Below are 25,581 nucleotides of genomic sequence, written 5' to 3'. Positions count from 1 at the left end.
CAGATGTCTAGATAGTTGAAATTCCTCAAGTAAGTGTTTAATAAATGCCTGCCGAGTGATTGATGGATATTGTGCCTCTCTGTTGGGTTTGTGATATTTCTGGAATTTCTCATTTGTTTCCTTCTGGCTAGGTAGTCTACAGGAAATCTTTATGAAAGAATTGCTTCTGTTTCTCCAGCCAATGATCATTATAATCAACTTAATATAAAAATGGAAAATAGTGTGAACCCACAGGATTGTTTTGAGGATCAAAGGAGATAATACATGTAAAGCATACATTGCAAACTTTAAACGTTAAACTACATAAATTATTGTTTGGTTGTCTTTCAGTCATGTCTGACTGTTCATGACCCCATTTAAGGTTTTCTGGAAAAGATGTGGTTTTCCATTTCCTTCTCCAGTTCATTTTATAGTTGAAGAAACTGAGGTAAATAGGGTTAATTGACTAGCTCAGGGTCACTTAGCTGGTAAGTGTCTGAGGCTGAATTTGAACTCAGAAAGATGAATCTTCCTGACTCCAGGCCTGGTGTCCCAACTAGTTAAATATTGTTGCCCCAATTATTATTATTGTTGTTAGGCAGGTGGGTGGTGCAGTGAACAGAGTATAGTTCAAATCTCACCTTAAACACTTACTAGCTGTGATCCTGAGCTTAATGTCTATGTATCTGTTTCCCCATCTGTAAAATGGGGAAAATAATCTCACTTGCCTCATAGAGTTGTTGTGAGAACCAAATGAATATATAATATAAAGTGCTTTGGAAACCTTAAAGCATTATTTAAATGCTATTTATCATCATCATCATCAACATCATTGTTAGCATTACCTACCATTCTAGTTGTTAATATTGTAAATGAACACTTACCTCCATTCCTAGAAGTTTCAAGGCTTTAGGCTGTCAAAAGAAAGAGGTGAAAAATATTTTACATTTTTTCAGAGAAATAATGAAAAAATCTTACAATAGCTAAAATTAGTATGTGAAATAAATTATATGGTACCAAATGTCATAGTCCTATTTCACTAAATAATTATTAGAGAATATAATGATGTATTTGTAAAGATTCTAGCAGAAGTAAAGCTACTGAAGATATCTGAAGTTTATTTTGTGAAGCTCAGAAAACTGGTGATAATGGGTGCTTAATATTACTTCATTTCCTCTCCAAAGGCAGTCTATAGAGTTGCAATTTCTGGGTCATAACTTCCCTTATTCCTACCACTTCATTTTTACAGTATTAATAACCACCAAACATTTATATGAGCAGTAGAATAGTGAACCCAACTCTTCAGGTATTTCTATAATCTGATAAATTCCATCTGGAAGTTTGACAAAGATAATGTAAAGCAGATGGGCAGAATAAAGGCAGAAATGTGTACTTTTCTCTAGCTTTTGTTCTGGCCTCTAGTTCATTTGCATACCAATCTAAGGGAGCCCTGGGAACAATGTTAGACTCATCTAGACAGTTTTCTACATTGCTCCTGTGTGCTGTTCTGTTTGAGCAGAGGCATTGGAATGGGTTTTGAGAAGGCAGGCTCACCATCAGTGAGTCACAAATAATGTCACTCAAGTTAGTTGTTTGAGATCTTAGATCTTGAATCAGGATCACACATGACCAGAGAGCTAAAAAACAAAATAAAAACCAAACAAAACAAAACACAGAAGCCAGCAAAACTCTTCAGATTAAGATTAAATCCCTTCTTTTGTTTACCTTTGTTGCTTATCTGATTTTAGGCTAAAAAATTCCTTATAACTTCCACAAAACACTTAATTATGAGGCTATGTTCCTAAAATCCATTTCTGGTACTCTGATATAAAAATAAAAACACAGGAGTTATGTGGAAAGCTGGGGTAATGAGGCTGACTTCAACTGAAGATCCCCTTTGATTGGCATGTAAATGAAACTAAAGCCAGACAAAAACTAGCTGAAATAAGTAACTTCCATGTTCTTGCCTTCGTCAGGAATATCAACTACATTCCTGCTTTCCGCAAATGTTGTTTTGTTTATACTGAAATCTAGATACTTATCACATATTTCATTTTTCATTGGAATATTTGTATGCCAAATAGGCATAGATATTCTTTTCCCGATCCATAAGAAAGCACAGTCAGAGGAAGTTACCACTTCATGACAGGAGAGAAGCAGGTGCATAAACTCACATAATGTACAGTGGTATCCTTTAACATGGAGATCATAGGATTTGGGACAGCTGGGTGGCGAAGTTGATAGAGTTCTGGGCATGGAGTCAGGAAGATTCATCTTCCTGAGTTCCAATCCAGCCTCAGACACTCACTGGCTGTGTGACCCTGGGCAAGTCATTTCCCCATATTTGCCCCAGTTTCCTTATCTATAAAATGAGCTGGAGAAGGAAATGCAAACCACTCTAATATCTTTGCCAAGAAAATCCCCAAATAGGGTTATAAGAGTCAGACATAACTGAAATAATTGAACAACATCATAGGATTTTGGAATCGGAAGGGACTTTAGCTATATAATCCAACCTCTTGTTTTGTAAATGAGAAAACTGGGGCCCAAAGAGATTAAATGACTTGTCCAAAGTCACACAGCTCATTCATTAGTGGCAGAGTTGGAGTTCAAACTCATGTTGAACTTCTGGCATCAAATTTAATTCTTTTTCTAATATGCCTACTGGAAGGGTATAGGTATACTTCGGGTTAAAATAGTGAGAACCACATATTTTGAATAGAATTTGACAGTAGGAGAAACAAAATTTGAAACCAGCTTCCATGGGTCCATGGATGCTCTAAGCATGCCAAAATGATTTAGTATGCCCTGGAATAGAATTTTAATAAATGGTGAGGTCCTTAATATCCATATCCATACTAACCTCCATATTTTTGTTAGCTTGTGAAATATAAATATATTCTCTCCACATCAATAGTCTGAGCAGCTCACATTCATTGTCAGAGGTACAGGCACACTCACACATGCATGCATACAAGTTCAGCTCCTATAACAATTCCCTTTCTTCAACTAGCAGCAAGACAGGTAAGTTGATTTTGAAATTTGTGACTAGTGTGCAAAAGTCTTGGCTACACTTCTTTAGCCCATTTCATGTAGGCTTGTAGTTGGATACTAATTTGTCCCACACTAACAATCTGTTTGGACTCTGTCTGATTTGTATCCATTGTTTCCTTTGGGTTAGTGGCCAAGAAGCTCAGGAGACAGATAACTGCTCCCTTTCAACCTGGTAACTTTTGAGAGCAAGGGAAGAAAAATCCTTTACATCTTGGTGAATAGGGCCAGGGTCCTAATCACATTACATATAGAACAGGAGAGAGTTAATCGCCTCACCCTCTTGGGTCCAAACAGATTATGGTAGAGAGTCCGGAACCGTTTTCGAGTATAGTTGCAGCGATAAGCTCCTCCCATCAGGTATTCAATCACAAGGCCGATGTCGATTAAACTTATCCGGTAATCTGGTGGCAGGTTCCCCTAGCCCAGGAATGAATTAGGAAAAAAAAAAAAAAAGAGGAAACAAACAAATCCAAGAGACAAGGTGGTTTACTAAGGATCCTGCACCACATTCTCTGTAACTATTTTACAGTAAAATTAATAATAACAAAAAAAAGAAACATTTGAATGTATTATTAGGCTGGTTAATTAATTCACCTTAAAATAGATCCAACCGAAACCTGGATATTCTCGCTTGGAAAGAAGACATAAGTTAAATAAGAAGATGCAGTAATTGTTGGCAGTAACAGGAATTAACATCAAAATGCAGGATTCAATGTCTTCAACTGGGAAGAAAAACACACCACTGCAGCACAAGAAGCATGAGGAACAGACATGGTTTAGAGGTCACTGTCACCCCTCCTCCCCCACCCCCCTCCTATCACTACAACCTGGTCTCCTGAGAGTCTTTCATTCACCTACCATAGCAACCCACCCTCTGCCTTGTCTCTTTGCCTAGCAGGTTCAATGCCTCTACTTTTCTCATTCACCTGCTCATTGAGATGGAAGATTTTAGTCTCTCTAAGTTAAGTTTCATTATCCTTTTTCTCTGGATAGCTGTTTATCAGTGATTCCCAAAGATCGTATATTCCTTCACTCGTTACATGAAGACTCATCTCAAAGGATGGTTTTTTTTTTTTAAACTAAGGTTTCCATCATGGGTTGGGGGATGGTGGCATATGACTGTAGCTTGGATGCCACTTAGAAAAAATCAGCAGTAGTGGTAACTTTTTTTCAAGAAAGAAGGGGGAGGGAATATGAGAAAGTCAGAAAAATATATCCTCAGATGACATAAAGAAATGGCAAATCGTCTTTTAAAAATGATTACCTAAGCCCAAAGAAATAGAAGGAGTAGGCAGGGATAAAAGGGAGAAGAGAATGGAGGGGATACTTTTCTGTGGAATCTTTATTTTTCTGAGCATCGAGAAGATTTCTCATTCTTAACCCTGTAAAGGATAATATTTATAAGTGACTGGTGACTAGGAAGTCTCATTTGGCTGCTTAACTTAGATGAATACCCAAGTGGAAAAGATTTAGGTAAGGCTTAAGTGGCTTTGATTCTTTTTCATTTATTTTCACCTTTATTTCTGCTTCAAAAGGGAGATTCATAAGGCCAAAGGAAATTTCCCTCTCTTCTAGATTAGGGTTTGTTGGCTCCATTAGCTGCTGGCCTTATTCCATCTGTCAGAAATCCTGATCCAACAGTGAATTTCAAAGGGGCACAGCTGAGCTCTTCAGGCCCTTCCTTAACTGAGCAGAATGAGGAGATTATCATCCCAGGATTCCTCGCTGAGGGATGGCTATGGTGTCACAGTGTTCAAAATGACCAAATAAATATTTACATGGCATAGTTTCTAAAACAGACTTTGGAACAATACACAGAACTTGTGTCCTCCAATAAAGCAAGGCTGCAGCCAACACTACATTTGTCTTTAATGAATCACTTCACTTAAGAATGTCAGCAAGGGGTGGTTAGGAACCTAGCCAACTTGACACTGACCTTTTTACTTTATCTCAAAATAAGGCAAAAGAAACCATGATGAGATACCCAGCTAGTCTGGGTTGTACGTGGTGTACAAAGATATTCTCTATTTGTATGTCATATGCTTTGAATTAAAAAGTGGTGGTGGTATGCATTTAATGAGTCATTCACACCCAATTCCCTGGTGACCAAGAACACATATTTAAGGACTGGCTGGCCAGGGTTAAAGATGCTATTTGTGGAAATGGAACAGAGTGAACTTCATTAGCATGGACTAGGATTGAGCCTCTGATCTTGGGAGTACTGTGTTCTAACCCAATGACGTGAGGCATTAAATACATGTTTGACAGCCCAGATTGAACCTGGCAATTTTGTCTCCAAATCTCCTTGCTTCTACTCCTGAGGTCCAATGGCAGGAATCAGGTTGTCAGAAAGAGCCAAAGGGGCTGCTATCATTTCATTACCCACTACTGCTTTCTCCGTTTATTCTGTGACTTGCTTGGCCGTTACCTCATGTTGTCCTCATGTTCTGTCTAGGAGTGGACAAGGAGCAAGTGTGTGTGAATAAGCAGGGTTGGGCTAAGGGAAAGCTGTCAGTCATACAATATAAAAGGTAAAAAACATTGGGGGGCATAATGATACCTATTATTCATCCCACTGGTCAGTGGCTATTAAAAGCTATGGTGCACATTTCATAAGCAAAGTGACTGATGCTTATGTAAGTGTAATGTAATGTATGTAAGCGATATTCCTTATAGCACTTTAAAGTTTGGAAAGTACTTGATGTATGTCATTTGTCTGAGTCTCAAAACTATTCTGTGAAGTTGGTACTAAAGGTAGTAGCTTTTTTTTTTCAGATGGGGAAACTGAGCCATTAAGCAGTTAAGTGATTCACCAATGGTGACACAGAGGAAAGATGAAAATCTAGGTCTTCCTGATTCCAAATACAGCACTCTGTCCACTATGCCATGCTATTATATGTCTGTGGCCATATCACTTCATCTTTGTGGGCTTCATTATCTTCATCTAAAAACCATATTTGCATTGCCTGCCTCACAGAGTTATTTTAAGGCAGGTGCTCTATGTACCTTAAAATGTATAAAAATTAGTTATTATTGCACCATCTCCTATTTGTTCACTTGGTTTCTCTGCTTTTCTCAGTTTTTCAAAATTGTGTCTTAGTCTAGGGAAATGAGCAATCTACATTAACCTAGATTTGTAGCATTAAGCCTAATCTGGCATCAGAAAAAGATGATTTACTTTGATTATTGCTTGCAAAACATCCTAATTTTTTTTGGGTGGGGGAAGGAAATTCAGAAAACTTTTTCTAAAATTATTCGCTTTTTTGGTCCTTATTTTGTTGATCTTTTAAAGGTGCAATGTATTTTTGCAAATTTTACCTGTATACTTAATATTCTATTATTCAAAGGCTAGATTATTCAATTGCTGGGTGTTATAGTGGAAAGGGGTACTGGACTAACCTTCCCAGAATATTACATCTGGAACATCTGGCCAGGTTCAAGTTCTTGACTTTGCCATTTTACCTTTTTACATTTTCTGAGCTTAAGTTTCTTCATCTGTAAAAATAGATATAATAATTCTTGCTCTGTAAGTCACATGGTTGTGAGGCTCAAATGAGCAAATGTATGGTAATGACTTTGTAATTATAAAGTGCCATATATTTGTGAGTTGTATTTCAATTATGATTCTCCACCTTCCTGTTTTATTTATTAAACATTATTAGCCCCCTCTCAGCCAAGAGGTATTGGGAGAGTAGGAGAGCCTAAAAGCAGTCATCAACCCTGTGGTACAGTCATTGTTTGCTTAATTTCATATAGAGCTAGTTAATTAAACTATCACAAATTCCAAGGCAGTAGGCTGTCAATTGAGGTATATAGTGTGATACAATATTTTCTAACCTGAGTATATATTTCAAAATAACCCATAAAAGCATTGGTTCTGACACCAACATTATTTAAATGGAAATGTGGCCATGAGAAGTCACTTAACATCCTAGTGCCCCAGGCAATTTTTTTAGACTTATAGTCTAGTCACAGATGAGTGGCCCAAGTGCATCTTTGGAGGAAATTTACACACCAGGAAATCCTTGTACTGAAGAAATTACAGGTCCAGACCTTTCTCTACCCTCACTCCATGGAAATTTTAATAAATGATCTGAATCAGCATGTGATATGTACATTGTCTTGGTTTGCTGTCATTATGGATATACCCATTAATTCAAATCATTGAGTTGCATGAATTATAAGTAACAGAAAGTAGGCAAAGATGGGGTCTCGTGTCTAGTTATATTTTAGTGTGATAGAAAGAGTACTGGACTTGGAAGCAAGTGGAACCTGGGTCTAGATTCCTGGTACTGAATCTCTCTGTGTCACCTTGGGCAAATCATTCCACCTGTGACCTTTAATCTTACATATCTCATATGTGTAATAAAGATGATAATACTTATGCTGCCTACCGTATAAGCCTGTTGTGAAGAAAATACGTTGTAAGCCTCAAGCACAAGTTAAATGTAAATTTATATCATTTATGTCAGAAAGCAATTTGATTTCTAACAAGAAATTTAGGGGAATTTATATATGTAGAATAATGACAGTCCATTTCTGTTTCAATATATTGCTATGAGAACTTGCAATGCTCCCCCATTAATGGTCCACTGCCAAGGTCAGTCCTTTACTTGAAGACTAAGAATGAGTGGTAATATATATGTTGGTGGAATGCCCTGAAAAGTGAGAGCTGTCAGAGGTGTGATAATACATGGTAAAACATTGAGTGGAGGAAGGATAAATGAAAAACTGTTTATGATATAATACTATATACACACATACATACATTTATGCATATATACATGTGTATACATATCTATATATAGGTATATGTACACATGCATATATGCACATGTGTATATGTGTACATATCCAGATTGTGGAGGCACATATAAAGAGATATCTAGTCCTGCTTCCTGCTTCAAACCATACCAAATCAATTCCTGAAGGAGTTATTGTAAAAAGTCTTATTTTAAATGACTACCAGGAAAAATTTCATTGTTTCCATTGGCACACATTTCACTGTTTACCAAGCATACATATATATATATATATACACATACATATACATACATACACATGCATATACATACATATCTCCATATACAATATATCCACCCATACATATGCACACATATATCCATATACATGTATACACACATTTGTATATATGTGCACACATATATATTTAGCAAACAATGAGTTGTGTGAGATATGTGCCAATGGAGGCAATGAAATCGTTCCTGAAAGTCATTGAAAATAATATTAAAAAATATTCTTCAGGATGATTTGGGTGTGGTCTGAAGCAAGAAGATGGGCTAGATATCTCCTTATGCCTAGTGATTTTTCTATAGTTGAAATGAGGCTAAAATTCACATGCCTGTTCTTGGATTTGTATTCTGAATGACCACAGAGGGGCAATGTTCACCTAACTAAAATAACTGAATATATGACATTTCTTTTTATTTATTGTCCAGATGGAAGAGCTTCATTTTTAGAGTGATCTACAACAAACAACTATATGGTGGACAGAGAGGCCTTTCAGGAAAGGGGGCTAAGAGTGTTTGTTGAAGTTCTCACTGGGGCGGGTAAATTTACTTCTGTCAAATATTAAGTACTCTAGACCTACCTATAATGGGTGCTTTCTTTTTAAAAGCTTTTGGCAGCAGAGAAATGAAGGAAAACGAATTTTAAATTTCCCCCTAGGAAGGATGGAAGCTGTTTGGGAAGAAGTATATTCCATAAAACTAATAAAAAAGGTCAGGTTTTTTAAATATCATTTTCTCATCTACTAAGTGGTTCTCTAGCTAAAGGAAAGAACTTTAGACCTCCTGGGATCAGGGCTGGCTGAACTCTACTAAGGGGGGCTGCTGGATTAGAATCCAAGGAAACAGATTTGAAGAGATTGATGGAGTCCCAGTTAATCTCACTCTTTGTGAAGGGAGTAGGAGAGAGAGGGTATAATGGAGCTCAGTTGTCAGTCACTATATATCTCTTCCCTCCTGTTTGGTAAAGTACAAAAATTACAGTTTATCTGGTTGTACCAACTAGTGTTATACCCTTTAGACTTTTGGTAGTCAACTGATTCTAACTGGATCTTTTTCAAATTAGAAATTTTTTAAAAATGTACTCTACAATGTGGCTCCCTAAATGAGAAAGTCTACACTCCTTTGCCTTACATTGAAGGCCCATCCAAATCAGAATCCATGTACTTCTAGTTTTATCGCAGAATAAACCTTTTTTTTTTTGACAATTTCTGATCTAATTCAATTCAATGCAATTAATTTCATTCAGTTCAATCAAAACATTTATTAAATATCTATACTATGAGCAAGAAACTTTGTGAGGCACTGCCAGGCTATTTTTCCCATTGTTTCCAGTCCTATTTTTTTTTTTTTATGTTTATGCTGCTCCTCTGCTCTTGTCTCTTAGACTATAAGCTCTTTGAGGGAAAGGACTGTGATGTTCACGCTAGTTAGGTGCTCAATTAAACTGTTGAACTGAATATTGAATAATGTTCCAGGGCTCAACAGATTCTGCCTAACTCTCTTATAAACACTTTGGAGGGAATAAATCAGTGCTATTTTCTGGTCATTATCGTTTCCATTTCATGGCCTATTATGAAATGAAACAGATGGCATTATCTCTTTGTAAGTATTGCATTTCCTAGCTGTCATTTGTAATAGGTACCCAGAGCAATTTAGGTCACTTCAACATAGCTTGAGAGATTGTTCTGCAGTTAGGTTTTAAAAGAGAAAATCTGGATGCCATTTTTAGGAATGACCCTTTAAGAGGGAAGAGAATAAATATTTATATAGCACCTTCTATGTGCCAGGCACTGTTATAAGCACTTTTTACAAGTATTATCTCATGTGATCCTCACAATAACTTTGAGAGATAGGTGCTATTATTATCCCCATTTTACAGATGAGGAAACTGAGGGAAACAGGTTAAATGACTTGCCCAGGATCACACAGCAAGTCAATGCCTGAGGCCGTATTTGAACTCAAATCTTTCTGACTGTACCACCAACTGCTTTTAACTAAATGACTTGCTTAAAATGACCCTCTAAATGCCCATTTTTTAAAAAAAATGAACTACCACTTCAACTGTCAAAGCTGGCCATGTTCCATTAGGCTTCTTTTTCTATGACTTGGCCTTTAAGCCCCTGTTGCTTCCAAAAGGAGAATGGTCCTTTTTGTAGTATGAGGGAGCTCCTGGCTCCATGTATACAATGATTTCTACCTGTCAGATTTCTCTTCTGGTGGGTCAAGTTAATCCTGGGAAAACTCAGGAAGAATATCTCAGAGCAGCTTTTTAATGAAGACAAAGTGGTCAGTAGATACCTCATGTATATGCGGTGGTGCCTTTACTTTATAGTATAAAAGTCCAGAAAGGAAATAAACTTTTACACAACAAAAGAGGTATCGAGAAAAGAAAATGTTTCCAATACATGGCGTATTTGTGGCCAAGGAGACCAACCTCTAAAATATTTTAATTTAAACACTTAAAAAACTCCAACTATTTAACTCAGGAAATTATGAAAAAAAGTCCCATCTTTGCTCAATATCCATAAAATTCATTTTACTTACATTCTGCAAAGCTCTGTGTCTCAACTTCTATATGGATGAGTTCTGATTACTTTTGTTATAAGACTACCTCTATTTGCAAATAAAAGGATTTATGATAGCTTCCAGTGTGGAAGCTCCCTCAACCAACCCAAATTGAAGCTCATCCATGATTAAGTTCATAGGACTGTATTTGCAACTGAAAGGACATAGAGCCCAAGGCCTAGTTGGTTGCCTGGGACAAAGAGGTTAAATGATTTGCCTGGGGTCCCACAGCTAGGAAGTGTCAGAAGTAAGATTTGAAATTTCAAGATCTCCCTGATTCCAAGCCCAACACTCTATCCTCTGTGTCATCTAGCCACCTTTATACAATACTTAAAACTACTCTCTTTTGGGAAAAAATTGGTATTGTAAAGAGGGTTTAGGTGATCGGAGATGTTAGCACATTTAATCCAAGACACGGGATAGTAATTCAAACACACAGAGCCACATGAGCAGATACAACTACTAAAATGCCAGCTTACGAATCACAGATAAGTATATAGGAAAGCAGACAGACTAGGGTCACTCTGGTTTTAATGTGAGTGCATCCGAGCATCCAATGGATTTATGCATGAAAACAATTCTGGGAATATGGCTAGTTTCCACTGGTTTAAATTCCCAAAAGATGTTTAGTAATAGCTATATTATCTTTGCTGTTACACAGAGAATAATTATTCCACTGGTAGAAATTAGTTAAAAATCTGAAACTAGTAGTGTGGGAGCAACTCTTCATTTTTGATTCAGATCAATTTCAGAGAGAAGGATGGCAAAGTATGGATGTCTATTTGCCTGGATGACTTGGGATAGCCCATCAATGTGTTAAAGTTCCCTCTCTTGGCCCTTCAGGTTGAAAAAAAGGAAATCTCTTCTATTATTTTCTCTTCTACCCCATTATTAGAAACACCTGTTTGTTCTCATTTCCCTATAGTTAATTTTAAAAAATGTAGGGAGTTTGGGGATCTGCCTTTCTCCTTGCTTGCTGCTCAGCTAACTGGAGAATGGCTGACCCAGGGGTATGTGTGCCTTAGTAACTGCAAGGCTGGTAACTAGGGGAAAGTGGGCTAAGCAAACAAAAGGGAAAAAAGAAACAACCCCCCACCCCACATAGAAAACCTTCCTTCCCCAAAGGGGAAAGCCAGCTAGAAAGCTATGATACATTGGAGGAGGAATAGTAACTTTTTGCAGATTAATATTCCAACAGTGGATTTTGCCTCCTTGATAGAGTTGCAATTATACCAAATGAGAAAGAGAAAAAGAGAGAGAGAGCCCTAAAATCTTTTTTTCTTCACTTTTATGGAGAGAAAACCTACAGAAAAGATAGCTGTATTGTGGTGTGAAAGAGAACAATACCATGGTAACAGTAGGAAGGAGAGAAAAGAAATACTCTCCCACATCTGGCCCAGTGCTCTGTACCAGAACAGTGGAGGAAGAAACAAATTGAAGGGAGGAATTTTCTCATGTTTGGGACTGTAACTTTGGGGGTCCTTGGGACCAAAGTGCACCTGTTCAAGGGATTCTGTGTTGTTTTCTTCCTTTGATCAAATAAAACTCTCATTCTAAACTGTAAACAAGTTCATGAGTGATGTATTAGCCTCAGTATTGTGCTCAGTATGCTGAAATTTTCCCAGCTCTGCTTCCCAAAATGAATAAATTTTCAGAAAATTGCCTTGGTCCTTCATGCCATGGCTCTCTCTGAGAAAAAAAGTTATTACATTTGTAGGTTGTACCCCCTGCAAAGACTATTGCAGACAGTAGCTATTACTACTAGTCAAATTTACTTTGTAACACTTGGAGGAATGTTGCACAGGAAGAAGGGCAAACCTACATAATGTCCTTTTGGTTTTGGGAACACCATGGAAATGTGATGAGGCACTAGTGAAAAGACACGGCATACTGCTTTTGAACCATTGCATATAGAATACTGGGTAAGACAGTCAAGATGGAGGACCATTCAAATGCTGCACTGGGTAGATTTTCTGAGGCAGTAGAGTCTTCCAAATTTTTTCGAGTTATACTGGTTATGGATGTGGAATGCACATGGAAAAGCGATCACTAAACTCTCTAACTTAGGAACTAAATTCTTCCAGATCAACCTCCTTCCTAGGGAAGGAAGGGACAAATGTGTGAGACATGACTAACTAAGTGTGGGAGAGTACTCCTCCAGTTCCACACGAGATCACATCACCAAAAAATGTGGCCTCAAGCCAACTCTGAGGTCAATGTTACACCCACATCCTGAGTGAATACCCCATAGGAAGTTACCATCATTCTTAGGAGAGATTATCTTACCAGAAAAGAAGAAATTTAAACCTTGGTTGGCTTTATGCTCCTGAATGCTACAAGACCAGCAGATGTCAGACCCAGAAAAGCAGAGATAATGGATTGCCTTTGATGTATTTTATACTGTAAGTGTGGATAACTTTAATTCCTGCCGGATGGCTTAAAGTAGTTGGGTTCCCAACTTGGGATATGCATACCACCAGGGGGCAGTAAAAGCTTGCCGAGAGGAATATTTGGTAACTAATCATATTGTCCTATTGAAATTGTGTAATTAATGTAAAATGAAATTTAAAATGTATTTTATATAAATAAAATTTATTTTACATAAAATAATTGTATTCTTATGTGTATATGCATAGTAAACTCTAGAATTTATTTCCTTTCATATTGAATTGGTGTGGGAAGGTGTGTGGAAAACCATTGGGTCCAAGGACCAACAAAAGTTTGGGAACCCCTATGTTAAGGGAATTGGTTGGGAGGAAGAAGGAAAAAGTACTAAGGATTCACAATTCAAAAAGAGTAGGAAGAAGGAGGAAAGGGAGATCTGTGTACCAGCTATATTTCTAAAGGAATAAACAACTGTTCTTCCCCCAATTTCAGTTCATTCCTTCGGAATGTACTCTACCAAATCCCTAAACAAACGCATAGCACCTCCTAACCTCTGCCCAACTCTATAGTATTTGAGGTTCATATAAAATCAGCAGATCATCCATAAAAAGGAAATATTTCTCACTCTTTGTATTCCAGTTGAAGTAAAGAAAATATATGAAGGAATCACTTATCTACCCCAAAAAAGAAACTTAATTGATAAGCCGGAGTTTTGCAATAGGGTTTTTTGAAGAGTTTCTATAGTCCTTAGTCTAGGAGGACCAAATGTGAAAATCATTCTGAGGCTATAAGTGATGCCCACCAAAAGCAAAATACAGCAATCAGATATGGGACAGGGGCAACAGAGATGGCACAATGCTAAGCTCTACTAAGGGGTAGGGTATGGGAAAGGGGGATAAAGTGATTACTGATATAACTTCATTGGAATCATTTAGGCCACCATGGCCTGGCTGATGATGGCTGAGGGTACAGGGCAATAATGAGGGTATTGTTTTAGACATTTCTGGGTTTTGTTCTCTCATTTCTTAGGGTAACATATAAGAGAAGTAAGGTGATGGAGCCACAGTATTTATTATCATCAGTATCAGCATACTGAGCACAATACTGAGGCTAATACATCACTCATAAGCTCAAGGATAGTCCTTTCCTGTGGGTTTTAGCATATATGTGACTTGTGACGATGTTGTCAAAGGTTATGAATTTAGAGCCGGAAGGGACCTTAGAATCAACCCTCCAAATTCTACAGATGAGCATACTGATGCCCAGAGAGGTTAACTATTTGCCTGAGGTCCTTGAGAGCCATATTGTAAAAGCTGGCCTTGTAATCCTCTCCCTGCTTAGTTCTAATAAACCTAGACTAGTTTTTAGGTTTGTCTGTTATTTAAAGATGGCCCTAGAGTAAAGCAAAGAATCAAGGGAAAGAGAGCTTTCCCAGGGTTGTTACCCTAGTGGACAATCTCACTAAAATACCACTCTTTTGGGGTATCCCAAGACCCCCTCATTTCTTTTGCCTGGGGGAGAAAGGCCAGACCTTTCAATCAGTCAGTCAATCAACAAGCATTTATTAAGCACCCACTATACACTACAGGATAAAAATTAAAAAAAAATTCCTACTCTCAAAGAGCTTACATTCTAATAGGAAAAAAAAAACAGAAAATCTCTCAATTTGACTAGAATAAGAAGGGAGGCTCCTCAGGGCAGCTAGTATAGATTCTCAGTACTGGGGACTCCATGAATATATAGGCTTCAATCAATATCATCTCATTGTGATTCTGCCTTGCTTCAAGCCCAAGGTATGCACCAATGAACCCCATCAGGGCCTATGACTTTCTGCAATGAACAGAGAAGTGATTTCATTGGTAAAGGGAACTAACTCATGGATGGTATAGGGAAACTTCCTCTACTAATGCAGGTTGGCATTTCCCCTGCCAGTTAGTATTAGGGAGCTACCCAGAATATCAACAAGTTAGGTGACTTGCCCAGGGTCATAGCCAGTATGTCAAAGATAGGGCTGGAATCTGAGTCTTTGGGGCTCCGAGGCCAGCTTTCTATCCACTATGCCACAGCTATGTCCTGCCACTGGACTCCGATGACTCTGGAGGAGACAGTGAGGCTGGTGACTTTGCACAGCCTTGCCTCACTTAAATCCAATTCACTTGCAAGTCAAGACATCACCCTTCTGATGTCATTGGTCCTCTTCAAGAATAAAGGATGAACAAGAAAGAAGCTGCCTTTTACTATAGACTTCCTGCACAAAAAAAATGAAACCACATATAGGAGTCCCTAGGGTCTGTTCTGCATTTCAACCAAATCCCTTTTATAAGGTGAGCATACTGAACTTGAACTTTAGACCTCAGCATCAGCCTGCTCTCCAGCAAATCCCACATGGCTTTCAGGGCAGTTTTCTTTAAGACATGGTAGTGCTGTCAATTAAAGTGTGCCAAGTAAGTTGTGTTTTTCTATCAGGCCTTTTGGAATTAGAGTAGCACTTACCCAGAATAATGACGAGGGTTCAGAACCCCATCTACTATATTAATGATGTGGTAGAAAAAGCATGAGCTTAAGAGACAGGAATCCTTTTGTCACTACGTGAAGGAGCACTGGCTTGGCAATCAGAGGACCTGGGTTTGAATTATTTCTCTGCTTTTTAACTATCTATGTGACTTTGGACAAGTCACAATCCGTCTGAACCTCAGTTTCTTCATCCACAAAATGACCTGGGTTGGACTATACCAAATGATCTCTAACGTCTCGTCCAACTCTGTATCTATGACCCTATGACTTGGTAGGGTTGGCTGTGTTACTCCAACTCTTACTGCCTTAGTTTCTTCTTTGTTAAGATGGGGTCAATAATAATTTGCCACCAATCACACGAGGCGAGGTGAGGCTAAACTGTGAAAATGTTTTGAAAAATGCTACCTGCTATAATGATTGAAGAGGGACCAGACGACCAGTTGGGTGTATTGTGATACAGATTCTTTTTCAGATAGTGGTTGAACTAGATGGCTGCATGAGTCTCTTTCAACTTTGAAATTCTGTGATTCTGAGTTGCAAGTGTGGCCTAATGGAAAGTCAAGAGGCTTGAGTCTCATGCTCAGATATTTCCTAGCAAATGACTATGGGTAAGTCATTTAACTTCTGTTTCCTTATGTACAAAATAAGGATAATAATGCTTATCTTATCTAGATCATAGGGTATTATTGCAATAAAAGCACCGCTTAAACCTTAAAATCCTACAGAAATGGGAATATTTGAAAGCATTATTACTTTTCCACCACGTACTTTTCCTAGATCTTTCTAGATGTGTGTACAACACATTACATTTAATGTAGCAGAAATGAAACTACAGTAATGAGTTAGGGCTCAGCAAACCAAGATAAATAATATGAATAGACCAACAACATGGAAACTAGCACCCCAAAGAGTAAAGGCTATATGGAAGAATACTGATAACAGCATAAATCCACATGACATGAAACAGCCTACAATTTCATTAGCCAAAGCATTATATCCAGAAAAGCATCTAAAACCATCTAGAGAGAAGCTTGATCACTGCTGCAATGTAGGCAGAGGAGTCAGTCAACATGGCCACAAATTACAATCTGGAATGAAGTGAGGGATGGGTGTTAGGGGGCAGATATGAGTACATTCTGACTTGGCAGCCCATGCAAAACAGAGTTCATCCATTTCTAATGACACGAAGCAGAGCCTCCGACCTGCTGTCGAGAGGTATCTTACCTTTTTGACATCCCTGACCAAATGGTACAACGTATTGGATGGTCCATGTCTCTGAAAATGACAAAAAGAATCAGCTAGTTTTTATCTGGCAGTGATACCCATCAGGAAGGCAAGATGGAGAGGCAGTGTGGAGTTGAGAGGGAATGACGGTGGGATTGGAGTCACAGAAGGATAGATTTAGAGGCGGAAAGTATTCCAGAGATGATCAAGTCCAACCCATTGATCTTACAAGTCAAGTCAACAAGCATTTACTAAGCACCTGCTATATAGCAGGGATAAGCTTTAGAGATACAAAGAATGGCAAAGAAACTAAGACCCAAAGAGATTAAATAATTCAGCTAAAGCCACATATATATATATATATTGTATCATAGGACCATAGTTGAGATTTGGACTCTACTCCTCTGAATTAAAACCTTGTGCTCATTTCAAAGTACCATGCTGCTGGAGACCTGGGTTCATTCATGTCTTGATTCTGCCACTAATTAGCTGAATGACCTTAGGAAAGTCATTAAGTCAATACTATCTACTCTATTTTTTACCTCCCAGGGTTTGTTGTACAACTTAAATGGAATAGCACGTGTCCAATTGCTATAAAATTCCAACTGCCTGAGGAATTATGAGGATCCCAATTGATGCCATTTCAATTTTTAAAGAAGATAAACTATATTCTAGTTATGAAGTTGTCCCTCCTACTTGCAAATAGACAAGAAAGCAGACTTTGGAATCAAAAATAATTCGGTTCAAATCCTGCTTCAAACACTTAATAGCTATTTGACCCTGGCTAAGCTACTTAAGCTTCCTTCAGCTCTGTTTGCCTTAGTTTCCTCACCTGTAAAATAGGGCTAACAATAGCTCCTATCTCATTGGGTTGTGAGGATCAAATGAAATAATAAGAGTAAAAGTGATTTGCAAATTTTAAAGCACCATACAGGGAGTCCCAAAAGCCTTAATATAGTTTTACACTTTCAATAATAGAAAATTCTCCATTAAGTTTCTGATTTCAACCTATTTCAAGTTTGTAGATGATAGAGTTGGGATCAGCTATACTATAACACCCAGAAGTTGTATGGTCTTGTGTGAGAGCCTTCTTAGTTCAGTTCAGTGGCCTAGGAGGAAGAATACTGGGATTAGAAGGGTTCAAATCCTAGTTGTGACACCTACCGTGTAACCTAGAGGAAGTCATTCAAGCTCTCTGAGCCTCTGATCCCTCATCTGTAAAATGGGTATAATAATACTCATGCCACTTACCTTGCAGGGTTTTTGTGAACAAGTCTCAGCGCACAAAACTCTTTAAAAGTTAGCTAGTTTTGTCATTATTGTTGTTGCTATTGTTATATGGCCAGGTTATGTTCATAGTGGGTGAGGAAAGGAAATGAAAGATTGAACGTGGAGAGGGTGAATGACAAGGGCCATGCATCTTGCCAACACAGAGATGTAGAAGAGGCAAAACAAGAGACTTAGAGAAAAAATTTGCTTTAGCTTGGCCCTACCGTATTGTACAATTCCTCTAGTCTGGAGATGGTGAGAAAACGATGCATGCTTACTCCATTCTCTATGAGCAATTTCACAAAATCCACTCTGTCCAGCACTAGGGCATCCAGCATTGCTTGCTCCAGGGACCCCACCTGCAAACCAGATCACTGGGTTAGATGACTTCTGACCTGGAAAGTGGTAACTGACCCAGTACTGGCATAAGTTGGCCAGATCTTTGGAAGTCACTTAATCCACCAAAGTAATGTCTGATTGGTGGCTTAATGACCAGAGTGCTGGACTTGGAGTCAGAAAGACTTGCCTCAGACACTTACTAGCTGTGTTACCCTGGAAAAGTCACTTAACCTCTTTTACCTCAGTTTCCTCAACTGTAAAATGAGAGGATTGGACTCAGTGGCCTTTAAGGTCTCTTCTGGCTTTAAACCTCCTGAAAATCTATGAATATGGCAATTCGCCCGCCGCCCCCCCCATCTTTTTTGCTGCCTCATTCCTGGGCTTTCTTGCATCACCTAGGTAAGTGGTTATCATAAGATGGTAGCTACGTGAGCCACGTGCTGAAAGAGGCAGACTAGTTGGAGGGACTTCTCTTTCTACTATCCCTCCATCAAGGGAGTACTTATATTTTTAATGCATCCTTTCACTTCAACCAGAGCTCCTTTTTATTTTTGTACACACTTGTGATTTCACAGCTATGGGGAACTTCTGGTATGGAAACTCATCAGCAGCAGATCAGCAATTTTGCTATAACTCATAGGACCATAAATTTAGAGTTGCAAGGAACTTTAGAGACTATCCAGCCAATTTCCCTCATTTTACTGATGAGGAAACTGAGGCCAGAAACTTGACTAAGGTCATAAAGGCAGGGAATGCCAAACCTGGGGTTTGAACCTGAGTTCTATGACTAAAATTCATTGTTCTTTCTATTGTACCACTCTGCTTCCCTTACAATCTTATGAAATTCCCCTGGGAGGTCAAAAAGGTTAAGTGACTTGTCCATGATCACAGTAAATGTGCATCATATGGAGGACCTGAACTCAGGCCTTCCTGATTCCAAGGCTAGTCCTCTGTCCAGTCTATCTCACCATCTTTCAGGGGTTAAGATAGTGCCTAATAATTGCCCAGAAGTATATTAGTTTTAGCAAACCAAATCTAAGTGACTACTAGTTGGCCCTGGTAGAAGAGGGTGAGGCAGACTGTGGTATATCTAGCAAAACAAAAAAATAACCCATTATTCTTAGAAACAATTTATTTCGCTCGTTTCTCTCCCCAGCCTCCCAATGCTCAAGTTTTCTGATAAATTCTTTTGCATTCTCAAGTAACAGTGTCATTCACTTAATTTGACTGATGAGGACAGACAGGTGTTGGCATTAACCCAAGCACAACCTTTCTGATAAAATGAGACTTAAAAAAAAAAAGACCTGGAAATGGTCAGTGTTAAAGGTGCTTCTAGGCACAGGGCTTGTTTCATGTCATCTGTGTGCTCCCCACTCCCTTTCCTCCTCACTCCCCCCAACCCAGGCTGCAATGGGCACACCCAGTGCCCAATTTTCCAATGTTCCCTCCCCCTTACAATCAGGGACACAGCCCAAGAACAGTTATATAAAGCTCAGCTTCCTTTCATGCTGTTCTTTTGGGAGACACAGAAGACCATGTGCTGTGCTGCATAGTGCCAGATGGCACTTGCCATGTTGGTGTGTGTTCTGAGTCTCCTCTGTGTGACCCAGGCATAAAGTAGGACAAGGGTGCCTGGGGCCCAGAAATTGCCAACCTATTTCTCACTCTTACCCTCGAACAAAGACAAGTGATTAATTCCTTTCAGATCTTTGTTTTCACTAATGGGATTTTTTTTTTAAACCAGAAAGTTGAAAACTGAAAACTGGCTGGCACAGGTATTAATTGGCACAAGAAAAGGAGTTTTGCTCTGGCTCAATTATGCTTCCACTAGATGGGGATCTTTCCCTAAAGACCAAGAAGGGAGCCTCTGCCAGCCAAATCAACTACTGACAGATTCTCCTGTCACCAAGAAGCCAAGTTCTCAAATCAGAGCCCAGTGTTTTCTTGAGCCCCTCCAGAGACTGCTTAAATTAGTTCTGAAGTCCACATCAGGGGCATTTCCATGAGATGACGATGTATATACTATACCGGCCACTGTTGCCCATAAATAAAGATCTGGCTTCTAGCGATGTCTACTCTGTTCCAGGCTAATGCTAAGCTCAGTTGGTCTGGGGCTGAGGCGTTAGCTCCTGTATTTGGAGAGATGGGGAGAAGAGAGAATTGGCATCAGTTACACACACCAAAAATAATAATAGCTGACATTTACATAATGAATTAAGGTTTGCAAAACACTTTCTGTTCAATATCCCATTATTCCATTGTCGTTGGTCAGTTGTGTCTGCCTCTTTGTGACTTCATTTGGAGTGTTCTTGGCAAAGATACTGGAGTGGTTTGCCATTTCCTTCTCCAGCTCATTTTACAGATGAGGAAACTGAGGCCAATAGGGTTAAGTGACTTGTCTGAGGTCACACAGCTATCAAGTGTCTACGGCAGGATTTGAACTCAGGAAAATGAGTTTTCTTGACTTCAGGCCCAGGACTCTATCCATTATGCCACCTAGCTACCCTGTTATCCCAACGGAGTCTGGTAAATACCTTGTACAGGCATTCCCATGTGACAGATTAAATAATGACCATGGTCACATAGCCAGTAAGTGTCACAGGTAAGATTCAATCCTATGTCTTCCTGATTTTGGGATCCAGAACTGGATTCACTATACCACCCCATTCATTCCTTCCCCTGCCAAAAGTAATAACATGCTATTTATAATAGATTTTTTATTTTATAATGCACTGATTCTGTAGAGAAAAAAGGAAAGATACTTTCTGTGGGTGAGACAATGTTGGTTTTGGATTCAGATGACCTAGGTTAAATCCTTGCTCTGATACATTCTGTGTGTGTGGACTGTGTTTAATCTCTATGAACCTCAGTTTCTCATCTGTAAGACAGGGAGGGGGTTGGACTAGATGACTGTCCCTTCCACATCTATGGCCCTGCAATCCAGTGTAGATATTGTAAAATACTAGTTTAAGAGAAGCAAACATTGGACCATTCTTTGCTCCATTTAGAGGAGAGAAACTGTAGATAAAAGGCTATATTATTGGCCTCTATTTCAGTAAGAGGTTGAATTTGTAATGTTCCCTTTCAGCTCTAAATCTATGGCCCTATGAATTCTCCTCTACCCAGTAGGGGATCTTAACCTGGGATCCACAAAAAGGTAGATTAATTTCAGGGGACCTATGAACCTCAATGGGAAAAAAGTGACATTTTTATTTCAATTTAATTGAATTCCTTAATTTTATGTATTTTATTTTATAGCTTAAGAATATTATTCTCAAAAGGGGTTTATAGGCTTCACTGGGCAGCAAGAAGAATCCATGATGCAAAAAAGTTAAGAATAGGCAGTATTTAAACTCAGGTCTCCCTGACTTCCAGGTTTAGTGCTCAATCCATTGTACCACCTAGCTGTTCCCAATAAGCCTAGAATATAAGTTACTTAATATCCCTGTTTCAGAGATGAGTAAACTGAGGCTCACAGAGATTAAGTAACTTGACCATGGCCATCCAATTAGCTAATACAGGAGATGAGATTTGAACCCAGGGCTCTCTTGGCTCTACGTCCAGCTCTTTTTCCATCTTATTACACTCTATTGTCTCTATGCAGCTTGTGAATTTAAGTCTTAATCACATGTTGCCAGCAAGCCAATCAGGAGATGGGAAGTGAGCATTCAAATAATGAATGCACTGAGCGATTTCTCCTTCCATCAAGAAAACAATTGCTTCAATTCCATATATATTAACAGAGATCGACAGTCAGACTCATATGAAATAAATAAGGAGTGAATGGGCACTGTGACAGAATGCCATGTCACTGACTTAAGGGACAGACTCATTGCGGTTACATCTGGGAAGGCTGCAGTTTTCTTTTGTTCCTTTCATTGGTCCAGTCGAACAATGTTGACATGCTGTAACCTTAGTATTCCCCTTGCTACTCTCTGGTTTATAGAGTGTAAGATGGAAAACCAATTAGTACAGCCCATAGTCCTGAAGGAAATTAGGCAAAGCTTAGACAAACTCAGGAGGCTCATAAGTAATAATTATTGTTTTATTTTTGGTTCCAACCTGTGACTCCATGGGTGTGAGGAACTCTATGATGCCGAGTTTTCAACCCGTCAGGAACTTCTCATTTTAGAGAGTTTCCTAAGTTAAAGAAACTCTGAGAGGTTTAGATACTCATCTATGGTCACAGAGTTATTAAATACCAGGAATAAGATGAGCTCAGGTATTCTTGACTTCAAGGCTAGACCTCTCTTACTTTGCCCAATGACTCGATTTAATACTGACTGAAAATAAACCACCTAACCTGGCCCTGTACTTTTCAGGAGCTTAGTCAAGTTATTTATTGCTCTAACTGCTACTTTGACTGTAATAACTTTGAGAAGGGCCAGTGAACACGTTACTATGTGTAAAATCTTTTTTTTTTTTCTTATGGCCTGGAAGAAACTGTGCGTCAGGGGTGCTAAAACCCTGATTGACTCAAGTTAATTCAGTCTGACCATCCGTTAGAACGATTGGCTATGTGTAAATGAACAATAAATTGATTACAGCTTTCATTTTTCATCCAATTGTTTTGGACTTTTATGTTGTCGTTTTCATCATTGTTCAGTCCCGTTTGATTCTTTGTGACCCCTTCTGACATTCCAAGAAGAATGTATTGTTCATTTGTTTCAGTTGTGTCTGCCTCTTTGTGACCCCATTTGGGGTTTTCCTGGCAAAGATACTAAATTGATTTGCCATTTTCTTCTCCAGTTCATTTTATAGATGAGGAAACTAAGGCAGGCAAGGTTAAGTGACTTGCCTAGGGTCATACAGCTAGTAAGTGTCTAAGGACAGATTCGAATTCAGGAAGACTAGTCTTCCTGATTCCAAGGCTCTATCCACTGTGCCACCTAGCTGCCCATACAGACACAGCTTAAGTTTTTGAGATTAATCTGGAAAGAAAGGATACAAGGCTATTTCACAGGAGCCACAGTTTTGTTTACTAGGGTATCATTGTTGTATTTACTAGGGTACTCTCTTGTAAAGGTTCCTATAAAATCCAGATGCCCAAGAAATACTTGCTTTTCAAAAGCTCAACAAATACTTGATGAACTGAATAGAAGCAAGAAGCAATCTAACCCTAGTAAGACATCAGTTCTATGTTGTTTATTAGTAGTAGAAAGAGGACTGAAGGGGCAGCTAGGCGGCGCAGTGGATAGAGCGCTGGTCTTGGAGTCAGAAGGACCTGACTGAGCTCAGACACTTGACACTTACTAGCTGTGTGACCCTGGGCAAGTCACTTAACCCTAATTGCCTCACCAAAAAGCAAACAAACAAACAAAAAAAAAAGAAAGAAAGAAGACTGAACTCGGAGTCACAGTATCTGAGTTCAGATTCTAGCTCTTCCACTTATTACCTGTATGACCTTGACCAAATGATTTAACATTGCTGGCCCTCAGTTTTATATGTAAAATAAGGAGGTTGAACTTTATTTTTTCTAATGCATATTCCAGTTCTAGATTCTATGATCATGGACTCTCCATCTTTCAGCTTTAGGCATTTTTGTTGGCTGTCCTCCATGCCTGTAATTCTCTCCTCATTGCTAACTCCTGGATTCTTTGTCGTCCTTCAAATCTCAGACAGTCTCACCTTCTATAATATACCTGCCCCAGTCTTCCTTAATCTTAGTTCTTTTCCTTTGAAATTATATCCTGTTTATACTCTTATTTATACACAGTAGTACATACAAAAATCTTTCCTCTTCCTCAACATTCAAAAACTTGTTGATTTTTGTGAGGATTGGTTTATTGCTAATAATGATAATAACTAAAGTTTTTATGGAGCTCACTATGTGTCAGGCATTGTGCTTTATCTCCTTTTTCCTCACAACCACCTTGGGATATAGGTGCTATCATTATCACCATTGTACAGATAAGGAAACTGTGGCAAATAGAAGTTGAATGACTTGCCAAGAGTTACACAACTAGGAATTGTCTGAGGTTAGATTTGAACCCGGGTCTTCCTGATTCCTGGCCCAGTTCTGTCTATTGCACTGCCTAATTTCACCTATTTAAAATAAATGACTTCATGTTTATTCACTGATTGACCCACCTAACTACTAGTTCTAGTTGACAGAAATGACTCCATGTTTGATCAATGATTGACCTTACTGGGATGTTTTTATATGCTCAATAGTAGTGTAAGCCAACTTCATTTAGGCAAAGTTTGTAAGACTCTCCTAATTATAGCTGGTTTAGCCAGCTTCATCTAAACCAGATATGCCAGGTATTCAAGGCTCTTCTGATCATAATCAGTTTTGCAAACTTTCCTAATCACAGTGCCTTTGTGGTCGATAAAGGTGTGTGTGTGTGGGGGAGGGGTGTCTCAGTCCCACCACTGGATTGTTGACTATCCCTACAGTCTCCCTTCCACTTGGTCCCTGTAAATCTGCCCAACAACAGCAGTCAGAAGTGAAGACAGAGACCTAGATTTCTGGGCTCTCAACCTAAGTATACGTCCCACTATGTGCCAGAGCCACTGCTTGTACTTGTAGGCAGTAAGGTACTGACAGGCTTCACGCTTGCATGTCTGAGGTTAATAAAATGCTTGACTTGCGATCCTTGAGTGCTATTGTCCACAATCTCCTCATAGTTCTTTTTCTGAAATATCTCTCATTTCCATTCTCTCCTTTCCACTGATATTGCCATTATCCTAGTTAAGACTAGAGGCATGTGGCATAGTGGGAAGAGTACTGGATTTGGAGGGCCTGTGTTCAAATTTCATTTCTGCCACTTAATGACCATGTAACCTTGGTCAAGTTACTTTACCCCTTCTGGGCCTCAGTTTCCTCCTCTGCAAAATGAGTTAGATTAGGTGACCTTTCAGATCCTTTCCAGAACTAAATCTATGATCCAAATATGATAACTTCTCAACTGATTTTCCTGACTTCAGTCTTTTCCAATCCATCTTTCACATAGTTGCTAAATCCATCTTCCAAATGCACATGCCTTAGCCACTAACTGAGCCCACAGCTTCAATGGTATGGTTGAGTCATAAGGAAGTATAGAGAGAACATGCCAAGATGTCAGAGTAGGGAGCAGGTGGAGAACACAGGCCATTACTGCAATGGTTTTGAGGAGGCAGATTGCATCAAACAAAGAGGCATTTCACTGAATGCTCCTGGAGGCTTTTTGCTTCAGAGTTTGGTTTCCCATTTTTGTCTTAACTCTCTTGGATCTTGGCT

General features: G+C 38.9%; 1 protein-coding gene across 1 annotated transcript in view; it reads right to left on the bottom strand.

Annotated features, from left to right (window-relative positions):
• TRPM3 (transient receptor potential cation channel subfamily M member 3) overlaps window positions 1–25,581 on the bottom strand; it is a 696,557-nt gene that overhangs the window by 115,623 nt on the left and 555,353 nt on the right. The window contains 6 exon segments of the mRNA XM_027839430.1: window positions 864–893; window positions 3,310–3,450; window positions 3,628–3,663; window positions 16,752–16,802; window positions 18,245–18,379; window positions 20,388–20,488. Coding sequence (XP_027695231.1) covers window positions 864–893; window positions 3,310–3,450; window positions 3,628–3,663; window positions 16,752–16,802; window positions 18,245–18,379; window positions 20,388–20,488 — 494 coding nt within the window.

This window comes from Vombatus ursinus, unplaced genomic scaffold (genome assembly GCF_900497805.2).
Source record: "Vombatus ursinus unplaced genomic scaffold, bare-nosed wombat genome assembly UNPS02014832.1, whole genome shotgun sequence".
NCBI classification, from domain to species: domain Eukaryota; kingdom Metazoa; phylum Chordata; class Mammalia; order Diprotodontia; family Vombatidae; genus Vombatus; species Vombatus ursinus.
The sequence above is the reverse complement of the archived record's forward strand: the minus strand, read 5'-3'. Positions and strand labels throughout refer to the sequence as shown.